The sequence below is a fragment of the Manis javanica genome, chromosome 1 (assembly GCF_040802235.1).
Source record: "Manis javanica isolate MJ-LG chromosome 1, MJ_LKY, whole genome shotgun sequence".
Lineage (NCBI taxonomy): Eukaryota > Metazoa > Chordata > Mammalia > Pholidota > Manidae > Manis > Manis javanica.
The window spans coordinates 231,275,093-231,298,852 of record NC_133156.1 but is presented as its reverse complement, the minus strand read 5'-3'; the positions used below and the strand labels follow the sequence as shown (position 1 = coordinate 231,298,852).

Here is a 23,760-nt window from a genome sequence, read left to right as displayed (position 1 = left end):
ATATGTTAAGGTCTTTTCTTTCAAAGAAGTAAGACTATACAGATATATGTCAACAATTTCAACATAATAAGGTAGGTGTGTACAAAGTGTACATATTATTAAGATTATAAAAGGCTTTAGAAAATATTCATACATCACTTTTCAAACAATATGAGAGAATTATACTCATTTAAAAATTAATCCAGATATATAATGGTTTTCAATGTTGATTACCTCTTAAACTCTGAAGGGGATCAGGATATGCCACCCCGGAAGATGCCACTTTGACATAAGAACTATTTTAAATGAAAGAATTTGAGAAACTCAGTTCTTTTCCTTCGTCTTGTCATTTCTCTAACAACTTACTGTTCTTTTGCTAAGATACTGTATCAACCCAATTTCTACCTAAGCCTTGGAGTTACTCATCTCTGGGTACTCCCTGTATAAGTGAAACATAGATGCTAATAAACTTGTTTCTCTCATTTATCTGTTTTCTGTCAATCCAATTTTATAGGGCCCCAGCCAGAGAACCTGGAGAGTAAAAAGAAAAAGATATTTTCTTCCTCCACAGATCAGCTAAAGAGCACCTTTATCTATATTAGAGGAGTTTCTTAAGGTTCTTTTTTTTCTTTTTTTAAGGTTCTTGTCATATTTCATACAACTCACCTTTGATTTTTTTCCTCTTCTCAGTAGATAGTCTCCAATCAGGATTACAGTCATCATAGCCTGGCTAAATATGAAAAATATGCACATGACTTCCTGAGTCAACAATGTGAGAAAATTTTGAGAATGTATCAAGAACTATGGATTTTTTTAAATAACAAATATATTGAAATTATGCATTCCTTTGATCTTAGTTTTATCTAGCTGAAACCTACTCTTCACCATAACCTTGAAAAGCAATTGTTCATACACTTAAAATGTGTACATGCCACACACTGTGACTCAAATTAATGAAAAAATCTTGAGCATAAGAACAGTAAGTTAGCAAGTACTCAATTAATAAAAATGAAACCAAGGTACACTAGCAATGCCCTCTACACAGACCCACACTTACACCTTACACACAGGGAGGAGAAGAGCAATGCTGATGTGAATAAACACTGGCCTGAGCACAAGTCCTGCCCCTCCCATGCAAGCTGAGCAACCCCTCCTCCGGCCTTGACTTCTACAACCTGAGACTGGACTCCACGACCTCCATTATCTCCAGTTCTAGCTTTCTATGGCTAAAAATTGACTGAGTAAAAAAATACAACCATGCAATCCTCAAACTAAATCCATTTCTATTCTAATCTCATGGAACACAATGCCATGCCCACCTTTGAGAACATAACGATACATCAATAACTCTCAAATATAAAACAACTGAGATTAGGCTACTTCCACATCCCTTCCTGGCTCACTATTAATTACTTAATCTTCAGAATTACAGGAGTATGGGAAAAAAATCATTTGGGTGTTTATCTGAAATCTTAAGCCTAAAAAACTTATGCTATACTTTGGTCAAAATGTGCTTTTTCATCTAAATATAATGGAATAAACATATATGTTTTATTAACAATTTCTCAGTGGCTAATACTTTATTAAAATCGGTATTTTTTCCATGTCCTGAAAGAACTTTCTGCTCACCACTACTATGACAAATCATTCAGAGCAGTTCCTGAGTACAGAAGATAAAATTCTTTAAACTTTATCAGGAAAAATGTTACCATAAAAGGCTATTTTATATACTAAAGGAAGATTTTAGTATATTGACTGTCCTGGTCTACTTAATCATAAAAAAAGATAAGTTTCGAAGATTTAGACTACAATAAAGTGTGTATTACTGAAAGTAGTCAATAAATTGAAACTTTATATGAGCCTTTATAAGGCACTTTGGGAGGTTCCAGTGTCTTTGCGTCACCAGTTGTACGCGCTCCCACAGTACCACATTTGCACCATCATTTGTTGTATGAGCACATGTGTGCCTCCTTTCTCACAGTCCAGATCACACAGGGAGTATGGAATGATACTGTAAAACTTTAAGCCCCACCAACAACAATTATGATTCCTCCCTGGATAAATTTAAGGACATACAGGTCACAATGAAACTTAACAAGAAATCTTCAGCAAAATTTTGAAATCATTTCCCTGGCATAAGTTTGAGAATTCAAAGTGTGCCTGTCTTCATTTAAGTAAATGATAAGAAAGAGCACCATGAACAAGCAATACAAGCTACTAGAGCCAGTCCCCAGACACTCTGGGTAGACGGTTCCTTCCATGTAGATTGCTTAAACAAATGGGTGTGTCTTACGAATTCAAGTTTAAACACAAGGGGAACATGTGTTCTTCAGCCTCCAGAACACTGTCAGAGCATGCTCATATTCCCAAATCCATCAGAGTGCCCACCTATGGGTCAGTAGCTAACTGCTGACTGAGTGAATGAATTAATCCATCTTTTAAATCACTGTACTCTAATTAGAATGTCTAAGTTATAGGAAAACTAGATGACAGAGTACCAGTATTCCTAGAGCCCCTCAAAGTGTGGCTTCTTCTGCTAACTTAGTGAGTGAATACCATGCACTTACACTGTGAGAGAAGAAAAATCAGACATTACCCCAAACTCAAGTAGACTGAGAGCTAAGAAATGGATATAAATGACTATAACCCAAACTCAAACTGGGTAACAGCTCAAAAAGAGGTACAGATAAAAGTGTAAGGGCTCTTCAAAGGATCAAGAGATCATTCTGGATATGGGCTTGAGAGGTGCAAAGAAAGCCTTGCGGTACTGTACTTTCAGGAATGCCTGGATGTGGAAAATGGGTACGGGACAACATTCCAGTCCAAGAACACAATGAGAACAAAAGTACACAAGAAGGAAAATACTGCTTCTTCAGGAAAAATAATTATTCAAGTCAGTTTAAATCAAGTATAGGACATCAGTTATAAGAATCTGACATTTTTATTTGTCAGTGAAGTCTTTTGGGGGTAAGGAGTTCATGACGTCATTTAACGATTTAAACATAAACAGAGTAGCATTTAGTACCTTCACAAGTTTCTGCAACCTCTACCTCGTTTCAAAACATTTCTTATCACTCCAAAATAAAACACTTATCCATTAAGCAATTACATTCTCCCCTCCCCCCAGCCAAGAACTATCTACTTTCTGCCTCAGTGATTTGACTGTTCTGAATATTTCATATAAATGGAACTCATACAATATGTAACATTTTGGGTCTGGCTTTTTTCATTTGGCATAATGTTCTCAAGGCTCATCCACAGTCACACACGTCAGTACTTCATTCCCTTCTGTGGCTGAATAATGTTCTAGTATAGCTACGCACTGCAATTTCTTTATGAACCCCTCTATTAATGGGCATTTGAATTGTTTCCACCTCCTGGCTATTATGAATACTGCTCCTATGAACATGTATATAAATGTGTTTTAAGTACTTATTTCAAAATCTTTTCTGCATATATCTAACCATCTACATTTTTGCCTATGCAGTACATAGCAGATTCACTCTAGGTATGTGGACTACATGTATAACTTCACAATATAGGGGAGTTCGATTAAATTATCTGTTCACTATGTAGAAGAAATAAGTGCAAAATTCCAATCTTAACTGTGCTCCAGACAGAGGTGGCATGCCAGATAAGCAATCTGACAGCCGGGCCCTCACTTTTCTTTTTTCTTTTTTTTTTAAGAACTGATTTTTTAGGGTCTTAATACATTGTTTTAATGAAATAATTACTTTGTAGTCTCTGGCTCTGAACATCCATTTCTATGAAGTGATTTGCAGATGTAAGGAACTTATCCAAACTACAAAATTATTGGATGTAGACATTAGGCCATGAGCTTCGTGCCTCTCTAAGACAGCTCAGTAAAAGTAAATAACTAGCTAAACCTGAGGTGACTGTCTCTTGTTTTGGGGATCTTTAATGTTGATTGAGCCGTGAAATCACAGAGTGGAACATCAGCATTTGGAGAAAATCCTAAAAAGTCCAACTGTCTACCTAGTAAGAGATTTACTCAATGACTTTCCTGTTAGGTGTCTGTTCAGCATGTCTTAGAAATATGGTAATGTGGAGCTCACGACACTCACCCTCTTCATAATTTGAAAACTCTAATAGTGCCTACTGAATCAAAATCTTTTTTTCCTTTCTGCTCATTGGCCTTCATTTGGTCTTCCAAAGCTAACAGAATAAGTATTCTACTTATATGCAGTAAGTTATAACAACAAAACACCTGGTGTTTATTGGCTGCACTTAGGTGTTTAACCCTTTGATAAGGACATTATTTTTTTCAATAAAGTATTATTGATATACAATTTTAAGGTTTCAAATGAACAACCTTGTGGTTTCAACATTCATCTATATTATCAAATCACCCCAACCCCACCCCATTGCAATCACTGTCCATCAGTGTAGTAAGATGCTATAGCATCACTTGCCTTCTCTGTGCTGTACTGCCTTCCCCATGACCTAACAATATTGTGATTGTATATTATAAAGCCCCTTAAACCCCATCTCGCTGCCCACCCACCCTCCCCAACCCCTTCCCTTTGGTAATGGAGAGTACCTTCTTGGAGTCTGTGACTATGCTGCTGTTTTGTTCCTTCAGTTTTGCTTTCATGTTATGCTCCACAGATGAGTGAAATCACATGGTACTTGCCTAACCTCATCCCTGGGTAACTGCTAGTCCCTTCTTGGAGTCTGTGAGTCTGGTGCTGCTTTATTCTTTCAGTTTTGCTTTCTTTTTATACTCCACAAATGGGTGAAATCATTTGGTACTTGTCTTTCTCCACCTGGCTTATCTCACTGAGCATAACGTCCTCTAGTTGCATCCATGTTGTTGCAAATAGTAGGTTTTCTTTTTATGGCTGAATAATATTCCAGTGTGTATATGTACTAACTCTTATTTATCCACTCATCTATTGATGGACACTTAGGTGGATTCCATTTCTTGACTATTGTAAATGGTGCCACGATAAACATAGTGGTGCACATGTCTTTTTGAATCAGGAATCTTGTTTTCTTTGGGTAAATTCCTAAGAGTGGAATTACTGGGTCAAATGGTATTTCTTTTTAAGTTTTATGAGGAACCTCCATATTGTTTTCCAGTACGGTTGAATTAACTTACATTCCCACCAGCAGCGTAGGAGGGTCGCCCTTTATCTGCATCCTCGCCAGCATTTGTTGTTCCTCATCTATTGGATGCTGGCCATCCTAACTTGTGTGAGGTGACATCTCATTTTGGTTTTAATTTGGTTTTCCCTGATAATTGGTAATGTGGAGCATTTTTCATGTGTCTGTTGGCCATCTGAATTTCTTCTTTGGAGAAGTGTCTGTTCGGATTCTCCACCCATTTTTTAATCAAGTTATTCGTTTTTTTGGTGCTGAGGCATGTGAGCTCTTTATATTTGGATGTTAACACCTTACTGGAAAAGTCATTAACAAATATACTCTCTCATATTGTAGGATGCCTTTTTGTTCTGCTGATAGTGTCCTTTGCTATACAAAAGCTTTTTAGTTTGATGTAGTCCCATTTGTTCATTTTTGCTTTTGTTTCCCTTTCCCAATGAGATGTGTTCAGAAAAAAATCGCTATGCTTATATTCAAGAGATTTTTCCTGTGTTTTCTGAGTTTTATGGTTTCATAACTTATATTCAGGTCTTTGATCCATTTCGAGTTTACTTTTTTGTATTAACAATAATGCAGTTTCATTATCTTATATATAGCTGTCAAGTTTTTCTAACACCAGTTGTTGAAGAGGCTGTTATATCCCCATTGTATATCCATAGCTCCTTTATCATGTGTCAGATGGCAATGTATGTGTGGGTTTATATCTGGGCTCTCTATTCTGTTCCATTGATCTATGAGTCTATTCTTCTACAAGTAACAAATTGTTTTGATTACTGTGGCTTTGTAGTAGAGCTTGAAGTTAGGGAATGTAATCCCCCCAGCTTTGTTCTTCCTTCTCAGAATTGCTTTGGCTATTCAGGGTCTTTTGTGGTTCCATAGAAATTTCAGAACTATTTGTTCCAGTTCAGTGAAGAATGCTGTTGACATTTTGATAGGGATTGTATTGAATCTGCAGACTTCTTTAGGCAGCATGGCCATTTTGACAATATTAATTATTCCTATGCATGAACATGGAATGTGTTTCCATTTATTGGTGTTTTCTTTCTCTCATGAGTGTCTTGTAATTTTCAGAGTATAGGTTTTCACCTTCTTGGTTAGGTTTATGCCTAGGTATTTCATTCTTTCTGATGAAACTGTAAGTGGAGGTGTTTTCCTGATTTCTCCTTCTGCTAGTTTACTGTTAACATATAGAATGCAACAGATTTCTGTGTCTTAATTTTGTATCCTGCAACTTTGCTGAGTTCACTTATTAGTTCTAGGTGGAGTCTTTAGATTTTTTATGTACAATACCATGTCTGTGCAAACAGTGACAGTTTACCTTCTTCCTTACCAATTTGGATACCTTTTATTTCTTTGTGTTGTCTGATTGCTGTGGCTAGGACCTCCATCAGGTACTATATTGACCGAAAGTGGTGAGAGTGGGCATCCTTGTATTCTTCTCAATATTAGAGGAAAAGCTTTCAGCTTTTTGCTGTTACGTATGATATTGGCTGTGGGTTTGTAACATATGGCCTTTATTATATTGAGGTACTTACCCTCTATACCCATTTTGTTGAGTTTTTATCATGAATGGATGCTGACATCTATCAAAAGCTTTTCAGCATCTATTGACATGTTCATGTGATTTTTTTCCTTTCTGTTGATGTGGTGTATTATGTTGATTTTTGAATGCTGTATCATCTTTGCATACCTGGGAATAATTCCCACATGGTTATGATGGATGATCATTTTGATGTATTTTTAAATTCAGGTTGCTAATATTTTGTTGATGATTTTTGCATCTATGTTCACCAGGGATAATGGTAATTTTCTTTTCTTATGGTGTCAGTCTGTTTTTGGCATTAGAGTGATGCTAGCCTCACTGAATCAGTTCAGAAGCATTCGCTCCTCTTCTACTTTTTGGAGAACTTTAAGGAAGATGGGTATTAGCTCTTCTTTAAATGTTTGAGAAAATTCAGCAGTGAAGCCATCTGGTATATGCACTTTGTTCTCAGGCAGTTTTCTGATTACCAGTTCAATTTCATTGCTGGGAATTGGTCTTTTCAGATTTTCTGTTTCTTCCCGGGTCAGTCTTAGAAGCTTATATTTTTCTAGAAAGTTGTCCATTTCTTCTAGGTTATCCAAGTTGGCATATAACTTTTCATAGTATTTTTAATAATTATTTGTATTTCCATGGTTTCCATAGTGATTTTTCCTTTCTCATTTCTGATTTTATGTGTGCACACTCTTTTTTTCTTGATAAGTCCGGCTAGGGGTTTATCTATTTTCTTTATTTTCTCAAAGAACTAGCTCCTGGTTTTATAGATTCTATTGTTTTATTGTTCTGGTTTTATTTATTTCTGCTCTGATCTTTATTTTGTCCCTCCTACTGACTTTGGCCCTCAGTTGTTCTTCTTTATCTAGTTTCATTAATTGTGAGCTTAGAGTGTTCATTTGGGATTGTTCTTCTCTCTTGAGGTAAGCCTGTATTGCAATATACTTCCCTCTTAAAAATGCCTTTGCTGCATCCCACAGATTTTGTGGTGTTAAATTATTGTTCTCATTTGTCTCCATATATTGCTTGATCTCTGTTTTTATTTGGTCACGGATCCATTGATTATTTAGGAGCATGTTGTTAAGCTTCCATGTATTTGTGGGCTTTTTTTTATTCTTTACATAATTTATATATCTCATTTCATACCTTTGTGGTCTGAGAAGCTGGTTGGTAAAATTTCAATCCTTCTGAATTTACTGAGGCTCCTTTTGTGGCCTAGTTTGTGATTCTGGAAAATGTTCCACATACGATTGATAAAAATGTGTACTTGCTGCTTTTCCATGGAGTGTTCTGGTGACATCAATTAGGTCCATCTGTTCCAATGAATTGTTCAGTGCTTCTGTCTCCTTACTTATTTTCCTTCTGGTTGATCTGTCTTTTGGTGTGAGTGGTGTGTTATAGTCTTTTAAGGTGAATGCATTACATTCCATTTCCCCCCTTAAATTCTGTATTTGTTTCATATATTTAGGTGCTCCTATTTTGGGTGCATATTTATAAGGGTTATATCCTCTTGTTGGACTGACCCCTTTATCATTGTGTGATGTCCTTCATTGTCTCTTATTACTTTCTTTGTTTTGAAGTCTATTTTATCTGATAAAAATACTGCTACTCCTCTGCCCTTTTTCTCCCTATTATTTGCATGAAATATCTTTTTCCATCCCTTCACTTTTAGTCAGTGTATGTCTTTGGGTTTGAGGTGAGTCTCTTGTAGGCAGCATATAGATGAGTCTTGTTTTTTTATCCATTCAGTGACTCTATGTCTTTTGATTGGTGCATTCAGTCCACTTACATTTCGTGTGATTATCGATAGATATGTACTTACTGCCACTGTAGGCTTTAGATGTGTGGTTACTAAAGGTTCAAGGGCAGCTTCCTTACTATCTAGCAGTCTGTCTTAAATCACTTATTACTATATTTCAAACACAATCTAATGATCTTTTTTTTTTCCCCTTCTTCCTCTTCCATTCCTTATATAACAGGTGTCACATTCTGTACTCTTTGTGTGTCCCTTGACTAACTTTGTTAGTAGTTGTTTTAATTTTGTATTTCCTTAACAATTAATTGGTCTACTTCCTTTACTGTGGGTTTATTTTCTCTGGTGACAGATATTTAGTCTTGGAAGCACCTCCCTCTAGAGCAGTGCCTTTAAGATACACTGTAGAGACGGTTTGGTGATAGTGAATTCCCTCAACTTTTGCTTATCTAGAAATTGTTTAATCCCTGCTTCAAATTTAAATGATAATCTTGTCAGGTAAAGTATTCTTGGTTGGAGGCCCTTCTGATTCATTACATTAAATATATCATGCCACTCTGTGGGGAATGGAAATGTGAGTGACAGGGCTATTCACAATGCATGGCTTGCTGAGATATAGAGATTTCCAGAAGGCACCACAAGATTCTGGAATTCCGAGGTCTGCATAAAGATTTTGTCATTGGAATGCAGTGAGAGTCACCCGCTCCTGTGTTTTCCACGAGACTGAGGGTGTTTCACACAAATGCTGCTTTTGCATAGTATAGCAAGGTTAACCAAGACCTCTGCTTTGTGCCCTTAATAATCAACATACGAAGCCTTTGACTGTATAAACGATCTAAGACTGATTACATCCTGTGGCTTTCTGCACTCGCGATCTGCACCTGATTTAATCGAGATGTAAAGGTTAGTGAGCACAAAACAAACATGAGAGCAAGCTGAGGAAACAGGTCTTTGCCTCTGAGTGTTGGCACCTCACCTTCTCTCTTTCAGTGAAGTGTGGAGTAATCTTCCATCCGTCATCTCAGGGATTGCTGGCCATTCCTGGCACCGCTGGCCTGTAAGGTTTATGCTGAGAAGTTGGCTGATAGCCTGATGGCTACATGATCTTTTTTCTTTCTCTGGGTGCTTTCAAAACTCTCTTCTTGTCCTTGATCTTTGCCATTTTCGTTATTATATGTCTTGGTAGTGTCTTCCTAGTGTTCCTGGGTGTCGGGAGAACTCTGCGCTTCGATGACCTGCGTGACTATTTCCTTCCCCACACTGGAGAGGTTTTGAGCAATGATTTCCTCAAGGAGACTTTCCATCCTTTTGTCTCTCCTCTTCTTTTGGTACCCCTATAATGCCGATATTGTTCCGTTTCGAATGGTCACACAACTCTCATTATTCCTTCATTCCCAGAAATCCTTTTTTCTCTCTGCACCTCAGCTTTTTTTCCTGTTCTCTAATTTCTATTTCATTCATGATCTCCTCTAAGTCATCTAACATACTTTGAAATCCCTCCATGGTATATTTCATTTCAGATACTGTATTTTTCAATGTTTCTATCTCCTTCTTGAAGTCTTCCCTGAGGTCTTGAATATTTTTCTGTAGCTCCATAAGCATGCTTATGACTTTTTATTTTGAAATCTTCAACAAAAAGATTGGTGATTTCATTTTCACTGAGCCCTCTTTCTGGCATTTTTTCTGGTAATTTTGTTTGGACTAAATTCCTTTGCCTCTACATTTTTTTAGTGTTTCCTATGGAATAATTACTTTGTGTAGGCGGCACCCTCCAGTGCCCAGAAACTCTATTCTCTGGAGCTACTGTGGACCTGCAGCACTGGAGGGGGTCGCAGGTGAGCAAAACCAGCATCTGTAGGAAGAAAGATCTTCGCTGGGAGGGTTTCCTGCCTTCCTGGCTGTTAACACCTGCCTCCACTCCAGATACAGTGGGTTGTGCATGCTGGGATGAGCCTCTGTGCTGTACACCTGGAACTGCCATGGGCAGGGCCACTCTCTGGCTGGCCTGGCGCAATGGCAGGCGCAGCAGGTGAGCAGGATCAGCACCTGCCAGGAGGATGGAGCAGCAGGCTACATACTGCAGTAGGGTGCCTCAGGGCTCCATTGCCAGCCAGAGGTATGGAGTGTCTGAAGCTCCTGAGAGTTCCCAATCTGCTGGGTTCGGCATGCTGGGAAGGTTTTGTTCACCTGCCCTTTCTCCTGAGCAGCAAGCTCTGTGTAACCTTTACCCCTTTAGCACCCCTCCTGCTGCTGGGAAGTCCTTCAAACTGCCCAGCTTTCTTTTGTCCCAGGGGGGCCAGTTGTACCTGTTCTCCATAAGCGGCTAGACTCGCAGTCTCTCTGAGTATTATGCCCATCTTTGCTTCCCAACTCCTCTAATGTCCAGAGCACCATGTAATGCTCCTGGAACAGGTCTCCAGGGCTGGGTGTTCGGCAGTCCTGGGCTTCTACTCCCTCCCCGCTCCGTGTCTCTTCCCCCCACCTGTGGGCTGGGGTAGTGGAGGAGGGGTCTGGGTCCTGATAGATTACAGCTTTGCTACTTTACCCTTTTCTGCGAGGTCTTCTCCTTTTCCCTAGATGTAGGCATTCCGTTCTGCAGTCTTCAAGTCACTTTTTCAGGATCAGTTGTATTGGGTGTATTCTTGTGTTTAATGTGATTATGGGAGGCAGTTTCCGCCTCACTTCTCACACCAGCATCTTTTCCCCCCTCCCCTCACCACTTTCCAAGCTAACATTCCCTCCACTTCCTCACCATCCTTCAACCCTGAGGACTATCTGTGAGGAGAACCAAGACCTCACCATGCCTTGTGACATCTGATCCACACTCTTGCCGGCTGGCGTTTTGAGGGCAGGATCACCAAGATCCCACGACCCCCCATGAAAGCAAACCAGGGAAGTCACTTCCGGTACTATGTTGATCTATTCTGAGAGGCCACCTCCAGGCCACTCCTCTCTGTGTGCCACGCTCCTGTATATCTGAAAACAGCTTCAAGGGCCCTCACTTAATAGTGTATAAGTGACCTGGAGGAGGAGATTCCAAAGAATAGATTTTGTACAAAAAGGCTACTGCAATATTTTCTTCAGATTTAAGGATTTTAAATTTTTTTCTTTACAGCTAGAAGCCAAATATAACCAAGCCCCTGCCTCCAAAAGCATAAAAGCAATCTTTCTAATGTTTATTCATTCCATATTTATTACTATTTAGCATGCCAACCTCTATGTTATACCCCAAAGGAAAAATGTTCAGTGCCTATTCTCAAGTGGCTCATAGCCTAGTGAAGTTGTAAAAGCAGGTATGGATTATATCAAAATTAATTATATGAACTATCATTTTCCCACTTATCCTTCATTGATTCATCCATTTAAAAAATTTATCCAGTATCTACTATGTCAAAGAGAAAGTGAAATTAAAATGGAAAAGGTAAATTTTATGTCTACTACGTCTATAGAAGTACAAAGAAGTAAGTAATAAACTTCTTCAGAGAAAAATGAGATGTAAATATATAAACACAACATATGGGAAATGTTTGAAATGAAAATCACGTTAGCAACTTTACTATATTCCAGACATGAGCAAAACTTAATAGTCACAGATTTCTAGCCAGATGGATTTTCATATTGACAATGAAAGCCAAAGTATTTAATCAACTCAAAACTGGATAAAAGTAAATCAGAACAGGCACTTCCATACAACTATCTTTAATCATTAGATTTTATAGGGAAAATAATCACACAAAGCATATTGTGAAAACTAATAAGGTAGTGAATTATATGAAGAAAGGCCCAGATGAGCTGAATTCACAATTTGGTAGAAGAGTTTAAGTTTATATAGGGCAACACTAACACTAGTGTCTCTTCAGGCAATATTTTATTTAAATTATAAACTGACTATTTATTACCATATAATCTAATTTAAACTAATTGGGTTGTCCTTTCATTTCCTAGAGCAGCCATAAAAAGAGGCAAAGCCCACCCTAACTGGCTGACCCAAGGCCACCTGACTGCTGACGGACAAATGAGAAAAGAGCAGCTGTTTAAGTATTTTTCAGCCAGCAATGAGTACAAAGAATGACACAAATATATTTAGTAAGAGGCACTATCACACGTCTCACTTACTAGTATTTTCACATTTCCAGTGTCACTACACAATAAACAGCATAGTCCCGGGTGTGTCACTCACATAAACTGCATGAGTTCTCTCTCCCTTGTTTTCCATTAATATCACAGCCAGTTCCTGATTTGCCCAGATAACAGTCAGTATTACTAAATGTAAGAACTGTAAGATACTTTGAAAAAAAGTATTATTAACCTAAGAACTCAGAGGACCTAAGTCATAAAGGAATCTTGATTCTAACATTTAGTGATCTAAGTTAACTTCTTTTAGCATGATTCCCATCTATTAAAATGAGTATAAAAACATTTGTTACTTAATAAGCTTGTAGTGAAACAAAGAGCAGGTGAAAATCTCTCTGGATAGCTAAGCCCTACCAGACGAACGTTACTTATTCCCAACAGTCCTGCCCCCACCTCCAACCCCGGCACCACCAACTGGATTATGTGCCTTTCTTTGAGCGTGTCTTTTTATAACATTCAGATGTTATTTTATTGATTTGTCTACAATCTAGCAAGACTGTGACCGCTGTTAAGGGCAAGGACTGTGACTTACTGCATTTTCTACTCTAGCACTCAGTAGAGATTCAACCAACTGCTGAACTTTATCATTGTATGATTATTATGAATATAGTAAAACAGCACACTCTTAATAGTACTGTTACATACAAGCTTTACAGCACTTACTCTAGTACACTAGACTTTAATGACATTCATTTATTAAAGCCCAAATCTGAAGTGCTCAATCCAAAGGGATTAATCCCCAGGTTACAGGTGAAAGACTTGAGCAGAGTATAGTTGTTCAAACTCCTTTTGGTGGATAGAGTTAACATCCTATCAGTAAAGTAGATATCCACTGTAAAGTTGAAGGTTTACCAATGAGAGGCAATCTCAACTATCGATTCTAGTACTTACTACACACCAACTAGCTTCAGAGTTAACATATGTAAGAGGCTGAAGAAATATGTATTACTTTCACTAGAAAAAGGATTTGTCTCTGTTCTTTTAAAAACCATCAAAAAAAGCCTAATAAAATATATAATAAATAGGGTTTTTTCTCTACCTTTTTAAAAATGTGTTTAAAAATAAATAAATAGCCATGGAAAGAGTATGGATATCAGAATCAGAGAGACATGAAATCAAATCTCAGCTATATAAATTTATCAAAAGAAACTAGGGTATTCTGTGAAAATGTGAGAGCCTCATAGGAGTTTATTTATGACGGAATGAAGTTTCCAGAAGAAAAGCAGAAGAGTTTAAAGGTCAGCCGAAGCAGGCAGCAGGGGGGTGGGGGGGGCTCAGGAAGCAAGCGGGGAGCAGCACGGCCATCAGACAAGAGAAGGTGGCAGGTAAACAAAGGAGTTTGCATTTTGACCCTAACTTTAGAATATTAAAGAAAGGAATGAGTAAAATTAAATGCTGTATTCCACTGTGGACACAAATTTGTTTTCAGGCTAAAATTAGCAGGGATCTCAGAGCACAGAGTCTTCCCAGGTGCCCAGCAGCAGCAAGAAAAGGGAGGGGCTGGCAGCCACCTGCCCACGACAGGATGAACTCTGGAAAGAGGCAGCAGGCCGAGCAGCAGCAGGAGTGGCAGTCCAAGTGTCAGGGCCGGAGAGTGTCGCCGCACCGCTGTCCATGCAGCAGAGGATTGCACTACCTACAACATGGCCTTGGTAATAGCGACCGGGTCCATGGTTTTCAGTTTTGTGAGGCCAAAAACCTATTTCTTTTTCTGTTCAAGGGAAATAATTTATACCAATCATATCAAAACACTCATTTGTTTGGGGGACACTGGCTCAGAACCACAGGAGGTGAGATGGAAGCCACTGAGGCACCCCTGAAACATGAGGCAATAACAATTCCTGATGAGCTGTCCTTCTAAACACTCAGGGTATTTTCGTTCAAAAGATTCTCACTAGGACCGCTAGAGACAAACTCCTGGCCTTAACGCAGGTTTTGCCACTGCCCACCTCTTTGTCATTTCCAAATTCCCTTCCCTTCCTGTCCCATTACTTTTCCGAAGGCCTATGCCAAATTACTGAGATACTCATACTTACTCATTTCCTAGCTTCGTGATTTTTTAAATAATTTTTAAATCCCTTCAATGGAATCACTATAAAATCTAATTAACAGATAACACTGAGCAAAAAAGTAATGAATTATAATGTTGACTGGCAACTAATTACAAAAAGTATCTAACCAGTCAAAAAGTTGAGTGTATGCCAATAAGTACTACAAGAGATGCAATTCACCATTGCAGGTCAAGAAAAAAGGGTGGCCACAATTTCAGTGAACAAATAGCATTCTAGTGGATTTCGTCTGAATCGCCCTTATACTACATGTATGACATTCTAGGATACTCACAAAATGAAGGATTAATGTGCTTCAGAACTTGATCAGTATTTCTCTAAGTAAATGAAAATCACTTATGAAACAAAGCTGGGGTGGGGGAGAATGCCTTTAGCATTCAATTTTCACCATTTAAGAAACCTGCCCAAATGTAAAATGTCCCGTGACTGAACATTAGGATCTTCCCAAATGACAAAAGCTGAATATTTTATCAGTATCCCTTGATAACCATGAAAAATACACAGTACTTTCTGGATCAATTATCTGACATGCCTAGATATGTACGTTAAACAAACAGTTTTTAGAACTGATTCACTCTGCCTTCTAGAGTGAAGATTTAATTCAAGTTAACTGTAAGCTTAGAGGAGAGAGAAAAAATGTCCCTCGTAATTAGCTACTGAGGTTGAGGTAGAGATGTGGAGGCCAAACTAAATTCAAGGTTAGTAGGAACTAGGTCAGGGGGAGATCTTCCTAAACTTGTGTATAAGTCAAAAAAACAATGAAGAACAGCCAAAACAAATTTAAGTCTGTGAAAAGAGTAAAAACTGTAGGGCCACTTTTTCTTTTCTTTTGCTATTCTGAAAATAACAAAATGCTGTTTGCTCGCTAATGATTCAGTTTAACTGAACTGAAATTAAATTAAAAAGAATTCTGAAAAAAAAAGATGTCAATCCATTCAGATCATTCACAGAACATGCTGTAATCTCAGAATTACAAAACTATCCACCGAAGCTAGGGACAAGATATTACTTTAGGAAAAGAGGAATGGGAACGTGGGAGAAAACTAATCCTAAAAGTGCTGAAATGCAAAACAATCACCAAAGGAGTAAGATTTATAACAAAAGCTATACATAATTGACAGGACTTTTCTTTATATGTTCACTCTGTCACAACATATGGCATTTTTAATGAAGAAACCTTCCTTGACCATTGTGATTTTAAATTATAACAGATGTTTAAGTTATAATCATATAATTGTAATTATATATACATAAATTATAATAGATGTTGATTCTGTCACTAAACAACTAAATCATTTAATTCTTAAAATCTGTCATTTAAGAAATTTAACTAAAAAATTAATAGTTCTTTATTTCTCTGTACGTTCACTTTGTACATTTTAAGTGAAAAGATAAATCCCTTTAAGCTTTAAGCCCAATATTACCAGCGTTGCAAGATTTGGTAAGAATTGTAACCTTTTTAGGATACTGACCCACCAAAACCTTGATCATGTTAGTTGATTGTGCTGAAAAATTAACATCTCCATTTTGACTTTTTGGAATGAGAAAAAGGGGAAAATGGGAGTTTTTTAGACACATAACACTCAGTATACAGTGTATTGCACATAAAATTAAGATCGGTACACAAATTCTTAATTTGCACTACTATATTGATACCGCAATTTAACTAAAGCTTTGGAATGATGAAAATAAATAGCTGTGTACAATAAAATATCAACAAAATTAAATTAGTAATATCAGTGTTCATCCTTAAGCAAGAAAGTCATTCTAAGAATAATCATAATCAAGACACGTACCTGCTCATTTTGATTCCACTCCCCTTGCTGCTTCAGAGATGGAATGGCCCAGATGCTTAGTTTCCCTGAGAAATGAATGGCTGCAAGGAGGGTCCCATCTGGAGAAAGGCTCATCTTAAATATCCCATCCTATACAACAATTACACCACATTAATGCCAGAGCAAAGGACTTCCAGCTGAGTAGAAATAACTTCCCAAATTTAATAACACTCTTGTGGGGTACAATGTCACAAATGATCTCCCAACTAAGGGTTCCAACAGCTTCATAACACTACATGCTTCAGCATATAGAAACACAACTGTCACCACCCTTATGGAGGTTTTAAAATCTATTTTATAGTGTCATAATTTACATATAATCTAAAACCTTAATACATGAGCATTATAAAAATATTCTTTTATAACACACATCAATCACCATGAGTTCTAAATAACTTTTATTGGTTGATGTTTGACTAGATTGTGAATTTCTTGAATTTTGGGTCCACATATTTACCAGACCCTATATATACATAATGTCTGGAATATTCTATACATCATATATAGGCCACAAATTCATGCTGCGGAAGAAATGGAAAGGCAGAAGGAGGAAGACAGAGAAAAAAATCCAAGTGTGATGGGAACAGACAAGGAGGAAAATGAATACTTTAAGGAACATTATCAAAGTTTAGTATTTCCCAAATTTGCTGGCAAATTATCCAATTTCGGGAATCGAATTATTGCCACCGAGAAACTTTGTAATATACTGGTTTTACATGACCAACCTTGTCTTTCAAGTACTATTTGTCCAAATAATCTCTCAGTCCTTTCCCTGAGAAATACCTGGTTTGATCAGTTACCAGAGGAGAGAAACCATACAAGCAGAAATATCACCTGCCTACAATCTACAGTCAAATCAGAAGAATCAAACATTTGATTCTATTTCCCATTTAGGCATTTATTAAGGACAGGGTCTAAAGTAGTTTACCCACAAAGAATAAAACAGACTCCAAAATGGCAGCAATTTTCCTACCACCATATTTCTCCTGAACATTTAGAAAATTTGGCAACACAGGGCCCCCCATCCCCAAATGGCAATAATCAGGCAGAGCTAGAAAGCATATGCACCCTCTGAAGGGTCACAAGCTTTCCAGTCGGCTAAAGCTCCCACCATTCTCTATTATGCCCCAAAATTAAGGCCAAATATAAGCTACAGAACTGAAAACTAAACATGACTATACTAGAAAATCAGAATTTACATCTGGCTCAACTCACATTATCCACCTGCTTCTGTAGACAGAGTTTAAGTGCTTAGGTCTAAAATGACATATTAGCCATGAACAACAGAACAATTTCAGGAAGTAAGGAACACTGCGGATGAGTGGATAGATGAAAAGTTTAGCGACCTCTAATCTCATGAGGACTAAAATCACTTTAACTGGACATAAACCATCTATCTCAGAATGCCAGAACTAAAGGTAAGATTAAAATACTAACGTCTGCAAAGAGATGCAATAAAAGCAAAAGCACTTCAAGTGACACTTTAACTCTTCCCACGTCCCTTCCTCTGTGAAGGAGATGGGGCAGGAGTGGAAGATGAATGAGCTGGCATCTTTCTTTCACAACTCTGAAGCCACTAAGCCCCAGGTTTTGCATAAAGTGGGCCATATAAGCACAGATTTTTATTAGCTAAAAGACCTCTCTGCCCATATGTCAGAGTTTATAGAGCAAGAGACGGAAGACCTGAAGGGTTAAGAAACTTGTCCAAAATCCCCCAAGTTTGGACAGCAGAACCTGGATTGAACACAATCTTCCATCCCAATCCACGTCACAGACATAGTCCTCTATAGGAATTATAGTCAAGTATACTTTCTGTTTCCTCACCTAAATAATGAGTCATGTGTAATCTACATGGTAACCTCTCAGGCATTACAAATGCTTCATTAAACAACTCCATTAAAAGTGTTCTGAAAGTTTATGATTCTCTTTTACAAAAAACAAACAGAAAGATGTATGAATGTGAATTTAACAATAGCATTGTGACCAGGAAAATAATGAATAATGCTGAATTTCCTGTTTTAATCCCTCCATCCTCCTTTCCTTCTTTCTTCCCTTTCAGACAATTAAACAATAAACATATTAACTAAAAGGGTACTACTTGCTTTTAACATGGTGGGTGCTTGACACTCTTACTTTCATCTGATAGTATGGTATCTACACTGCAAACTTACCGTTCCTTTGTTTAAACATTTTATAGTAGAAATTTGCCCTCTATCACCCAAAAGTAGAAATTATAGTATGATATCCATGGACCCAACAAACAGCTTGCACAAATGTCAATTCAAGTCTGTTTCATGATTCCTCCTCCAAACACCACAATGCCCTCAGACATTTTTTCTCTGGAGCATTTTAAAGCAAATTCCAGACATTATATGCACATACATGAAGTATATGCTTTTTTGAGGTCCCAAGTTATATGTTTAATTTTCACATATGCATAGTGAGAAGACACAAAAAGGACTGAACAGTGGCCAATGATAGACAAGTCGCCTCTGTTACTTTAGAAACAAGGTTCGTTCCTTCTGAAATAAAAACTCTGCTTTTAATTTACCAAAACATTTCTGAGTGTTTATAGCACACAGGTTATTTCTGACCCAAGAAATAATTTATTATCCTGACAGTAAACTGTGACACAATATCTAAAGCCACAGTTAGAAAATCCATGCTAACTTCTGCAAACAGAGTCTACAGTATTTAGAAGTCTGAACACCTCTCTGTTGGCAAGGGAGAGAGTTACAGAGTGTAGGCTTTGGAAAGAAGAAGAAATGGCTTTTCCGTATGTCACAATAAAAGAAAATCTCAAACACACCGAGATTCTAGAACCATAATTCCTCATATTGTATTATTGCTCAGCATAAGTGTATAATGATCTTGTTTTCTTCTCTTCAGTACTTTAGAATTAAGTACTTCTAAAGGCAATAAAATTTAGGTGTAGCTGTCATTTTCACTTTGATGAAAATGTATCTGTGAAATCTCTTTCATATTCTTAGCTATGAATGTCATTTTTACTTTAATCATTACAACAGCTAGAATGTTGGTTAAGAATATGTAATTTGACAGTGAGAAGCAGAAAAATGTTTCCTCTAAAAGCAGGAATAAGACACTTTATTCAACATGGTACTGGAGATCCTAGCCAGAGCAATTAGACAACAAATAAAAGATGTACAAATTAGAAAGGAAGAAGTAAAATGGACTCTGTTTACAGATGACATAATACATAGAAAACCTTAAGAACTCCATCAAAAAACTGTTGGAATAAACAAATTCAGTAAAGTTGCAGGATACAACACTCAGTTGCCGAAATTCCAGTGGTATTTTTCATGGATATGGAAAAAACAATCCTTTTTGTTTGTTTAGTATCACAAAAGACTCCAAATAGCCAAAACAATCTTGAGAAAGAACAAAGATAGAGACACCACACTTTCCAGTTTCAAAGTATGTCACAAAGCTATAGTAATGAAAACACCATAGTTCTGGCACAAAACAGGCACAGAGATCAATGGAACAGAATAGAGAGCCCAGAAATAAATCCATGCATATTGTACCAATCAGTTTACAACAAAGGAGCCAAGAATACACATGGGGAAAGGATATTCTCTTCAGTAAATGGTGCTGAGAAACTGGACAGCCACATGCAAAAAGGGCTGGAACTGAACCCTAACTTATGCTATATATGAAAACCAACTCGAAATTATTAAAGACTTGAACATAAGACCTGAAACTACAAAACTTCCATAAGAAAACTTAGGGGCAAGTTCCTGGACATTGGTCTTGGCAATAATTTTTCTGGATATCACAACAAAAGCAAAGACTAAAAAGTAAGGCTACATCAAACTGAAAACCTTCTGCACAGCAACGGAAACCAACAACATGAAAAGACAACCTATGGGATGGAAGAAAACATTTGCAAACCACCTTATCTAATAAGAGTTAATATCCGAAATATACAAGGAACTCATACAACTTACTGGCAAAAAAAAAACCCAATTAAAAAATGAGTAATGGATCTGAATACACATTTTTCCGAAGATATATAAATGGCCAACAGATGCATGCAAAGGTGCTCAACATCATTAATCATCAGAGAAATGCAAATCAAGCCACAATGAGTTACCACCTCACACCTGTTAGGATGACTATTAGCAAAAAGAAGAAAGGTAAAATGCACATGCACACGTGCACATGCACACACACATACACGATTATTATTCAGCCTTAAGAAAAAGAAGGAAATCCTGTCATTTGAATTAGGCTGAGTGAAATAAGCAAAAAAGATAAATACAGTATGAGGTCATTTATATGTGGAATCTTTGAAAAAAAAAAAAAAAGTCAAACTCATAGAAACAGTAGAAAAGTGGTTGCCTACCAGAGGCTGGGAAGTAGGAAGGGTTGATTAAGGGTACAAACTTTCAGTATAAGGTGAAGAAGTTCTGAGGATCTAACATAACATGGTGACTATAGTTAATACACTCTCCTGTGTAACTGAAATTTGTTGAGAGACTACGACTGTAATTTCCACACACATACACACACACACACAAAAGGTAAATATGTGAGGTGATGGATGTGTTAATTAACATGATAGAGGAAAATACTTTCACAATACTTATGTATATCAAATCATATTATATAATTTAAATATCTTACAGTTACACCCCAATAAAGGTAAGAAAAAGAAAACAGTGAATATCACTTGCTACCTGCTTCAGTCTATTCCATGAGTATCCATTGAAAGGGTGTCTAGCTAAATAATTACTTGGTAAGTTAGTATGACTGGGTAGGCAGCATGGGCATAGGAAGATGGCTGACTAAGAGCTCTTTGCACAGTAGACTGTCTTCTTACATCAGTAATTCCTTATGGCCCTTTTAATTGACCACATTTTCAATTCTATTTACCTCCCTATCTCAATTCTCTTCCCAAGACCTTTCAAAAGATACTTTCCTTTTACTTCATTGAATATTTTGCAATGTGATAATACCAAAATACTACTAAAATTAATAATGTAAACTTTAACTTCCACCTCTACTTCTCATTTATATTAAACCACTAGCTCAAATGTAATTAAATTAATTAAAGCCTTCTACTGGCAGCAATAGAGTAGGAATTGTGTCTTCTCTCAAGTATTACAAAAGTTTTAATTGTTCTAAGATATTTTTAAATGTTAAATATTGTATCTTTGTACTGAAATCAGTTTCAACTGCCCCCACTTTCTTCAACTGCCTATCATCCACACAGCACAATTAAAAATGAATGATTTCTATTTTATTATACCTTTCAGACATATAAGTACTGAAAGTAAATGAAGTCTTGAACTCTAGTACTTACATTCAAAATGTTCTGAATTACTACATATTTTTAAAGAAAAAAAAACAGCTCAGTAAAAGGTGACACCATAAGCCCTGCTCACCCAACAATTCCTTCCTGAATATTACATATTCGATAATACATAACATGCCAGGTCTGTTTCGCATGCTTAAGATCCAGCAGTAAAAAGAAACATAAATCTCTGACCTCAAAGACTTTAGAGACCTTCCAGCCCACTGTGGTTCTGACCCACCAAAGGTAAACAGAAATCTGTTTTCAAACCAAAAGACAATCATCCTGGAAAGTGTGGTTGATAACCTGAGATGAGAAAAAAGCCTTTGGAAAACATTTTTCTAAGCTAATATCCTTTATGAAAGAACATAAATAATTTCATTATTGATATACTCTTTGAAAGACAGTATTATGCCAGACAACCAGTAGTTGGTAATTTTGAATCTATAACTTTTGGGTATACTATACCACAATTTAAAAAGAACCCATAAATTATTAGCTCTATGGTATCAGATATAAAGAAATCGACAAATCAGAGCAGCCTCCACTAACACTTACTGAGTGCCCCTAAAGTAACAGTCACTGCCGTAGCTGTTTAATATACATTCCCTCCAATACTGTCCAAGCAGTGCTGCTGCTTTATAGTCTCACCAGTGAATAGAACAAAATGACCTTAATATCAACCATATAGGTACTATGTAGGAAAGCATATCCCTTTTTTAAAAATATCAGCAGTTAAGAGATACACATTTTTAAAAGAAATATAATTGCTGCCAAACTGAGTAGTAAGAGAGATCTTTCTGAGATAAGTAATTTGTAACCTGACCTACTTTTAAGTACGACACACCTTGGCTTCTTTTTCTTCAATTGTCCAAATAAGGGCTTAGACAAGAGTCAACAAGAGTTAGTGAAAAAAAGCACTGGATCATGAGCCAACTCAAGACCAAACTCATCTCTGGCACTGTCTAGGTGAGTGAGTTTGATGAGCCATTTCTCTTGAGACTTTAATTCCTTCATCAATAAAACAGGCATCATGATGCCAGTACTTCAAGCCTTCTGTGAGATCACGTGAAAATACTTGTAAACTAGAATGTGTTCACAATAATAAAAAATTAATAGATAGTCTCTGTGAAGGCAACTCTAAAGTTATGGTACTAAAAAAAAAAAACAATCTATGGCCCATAATTATTTGTAGGCTTGGAACTACCAGGTACAAGTAACATAACATACATAGTAACTGGATACTTACTGGAAGCCATTGATTTTAGAAAGTCTTTTTAAAAAGTCCAAACAATTAAGAATTCTAGTGCAATATGTCATGAAGAAAGGCGGAAATATAAGGAAATCTGTTACTTGCTTGTCCCTCCTTCTGCTCAATCACAAAGGATACTGATAAGAATGAGAAACATCTGACATGTACAGAATATGGTACAGAGGAGATTCATGAATATCAAACCCCAAGTAATTCTGGTTCTAAATATATTACAACTATATCGGTCCAAAAATATATTACAACTATATTGGTTTTTGGAACACAAAAGAACAGGAGGCTATGAATCCTACACCTCAGCAAACTGGAGCATCCCAGCCAAGTTCTCAAGGCTTCCAGGACTTTGCCCCAGGCTGGGTATGGCCAGACTTCCCATTTCTGGCTCTTCTCTACCTTAAGGGTACTTCACGTTGCACCACAGAGGAGGTAATACTGTACTGCTTACAACTGCTTCTATGCCTCCCCCATTGCACTAAGCTCTCCTTGAGGAAGTGCACTGCATTTTATCCGTCTCCTTACTCTCAGCTCCAACACCGTGTCTGGCTCAAAGTGAGTGCTCGCTGACTGAAAGAATAAATAAATGCTGGATTGCCACATCATTGCTTTCAACTGAATTTTACTAAAAAAACACAGTGAACCCTTTAAAAAATTTGTTAAAAGTAGTTGTTATTTAAACAGTATTAAGGAAAATGAGAAAAGGGCACAGGAAATAAAACAAAGAGACGCTCGCCTGCACTAATATGGT

The 23,760-nt window shown here is 37.1% G+C and overlaps 1 protein-coding gene across 2 annotated transcripts in view; it reads right to left on the bottom strand.

Annotated features, from left to right (window-relative positions):
* The window catches only part of NBAS (NBAS subunit of NRZ tethering complex), a 331,046-nt gene that overhangs the window by 248,921 nt on the left and 58,365 nt on the right, over nucleotides 1-23,760 (bottom strand). For both annotated transcript variants that reach the window (XM_073216361.1, XM_037026472.2), the window contains exons 12-13: nucleotides 16,390-16,518; nucleotides 646-709 (exon numbers count right to left, since the gene is read on the bottom strand). In XM_073216361.1, coding sequence (XP_073072462.1) covers nucleotides 646-709; nucleotides 16,390-16,518 — 193 coding nt within the window. The remainder of the gene's footprint in view (nucleotides 1-645; nucleotides 710-16,389; nucleotides 16,519-23,760) is intronic.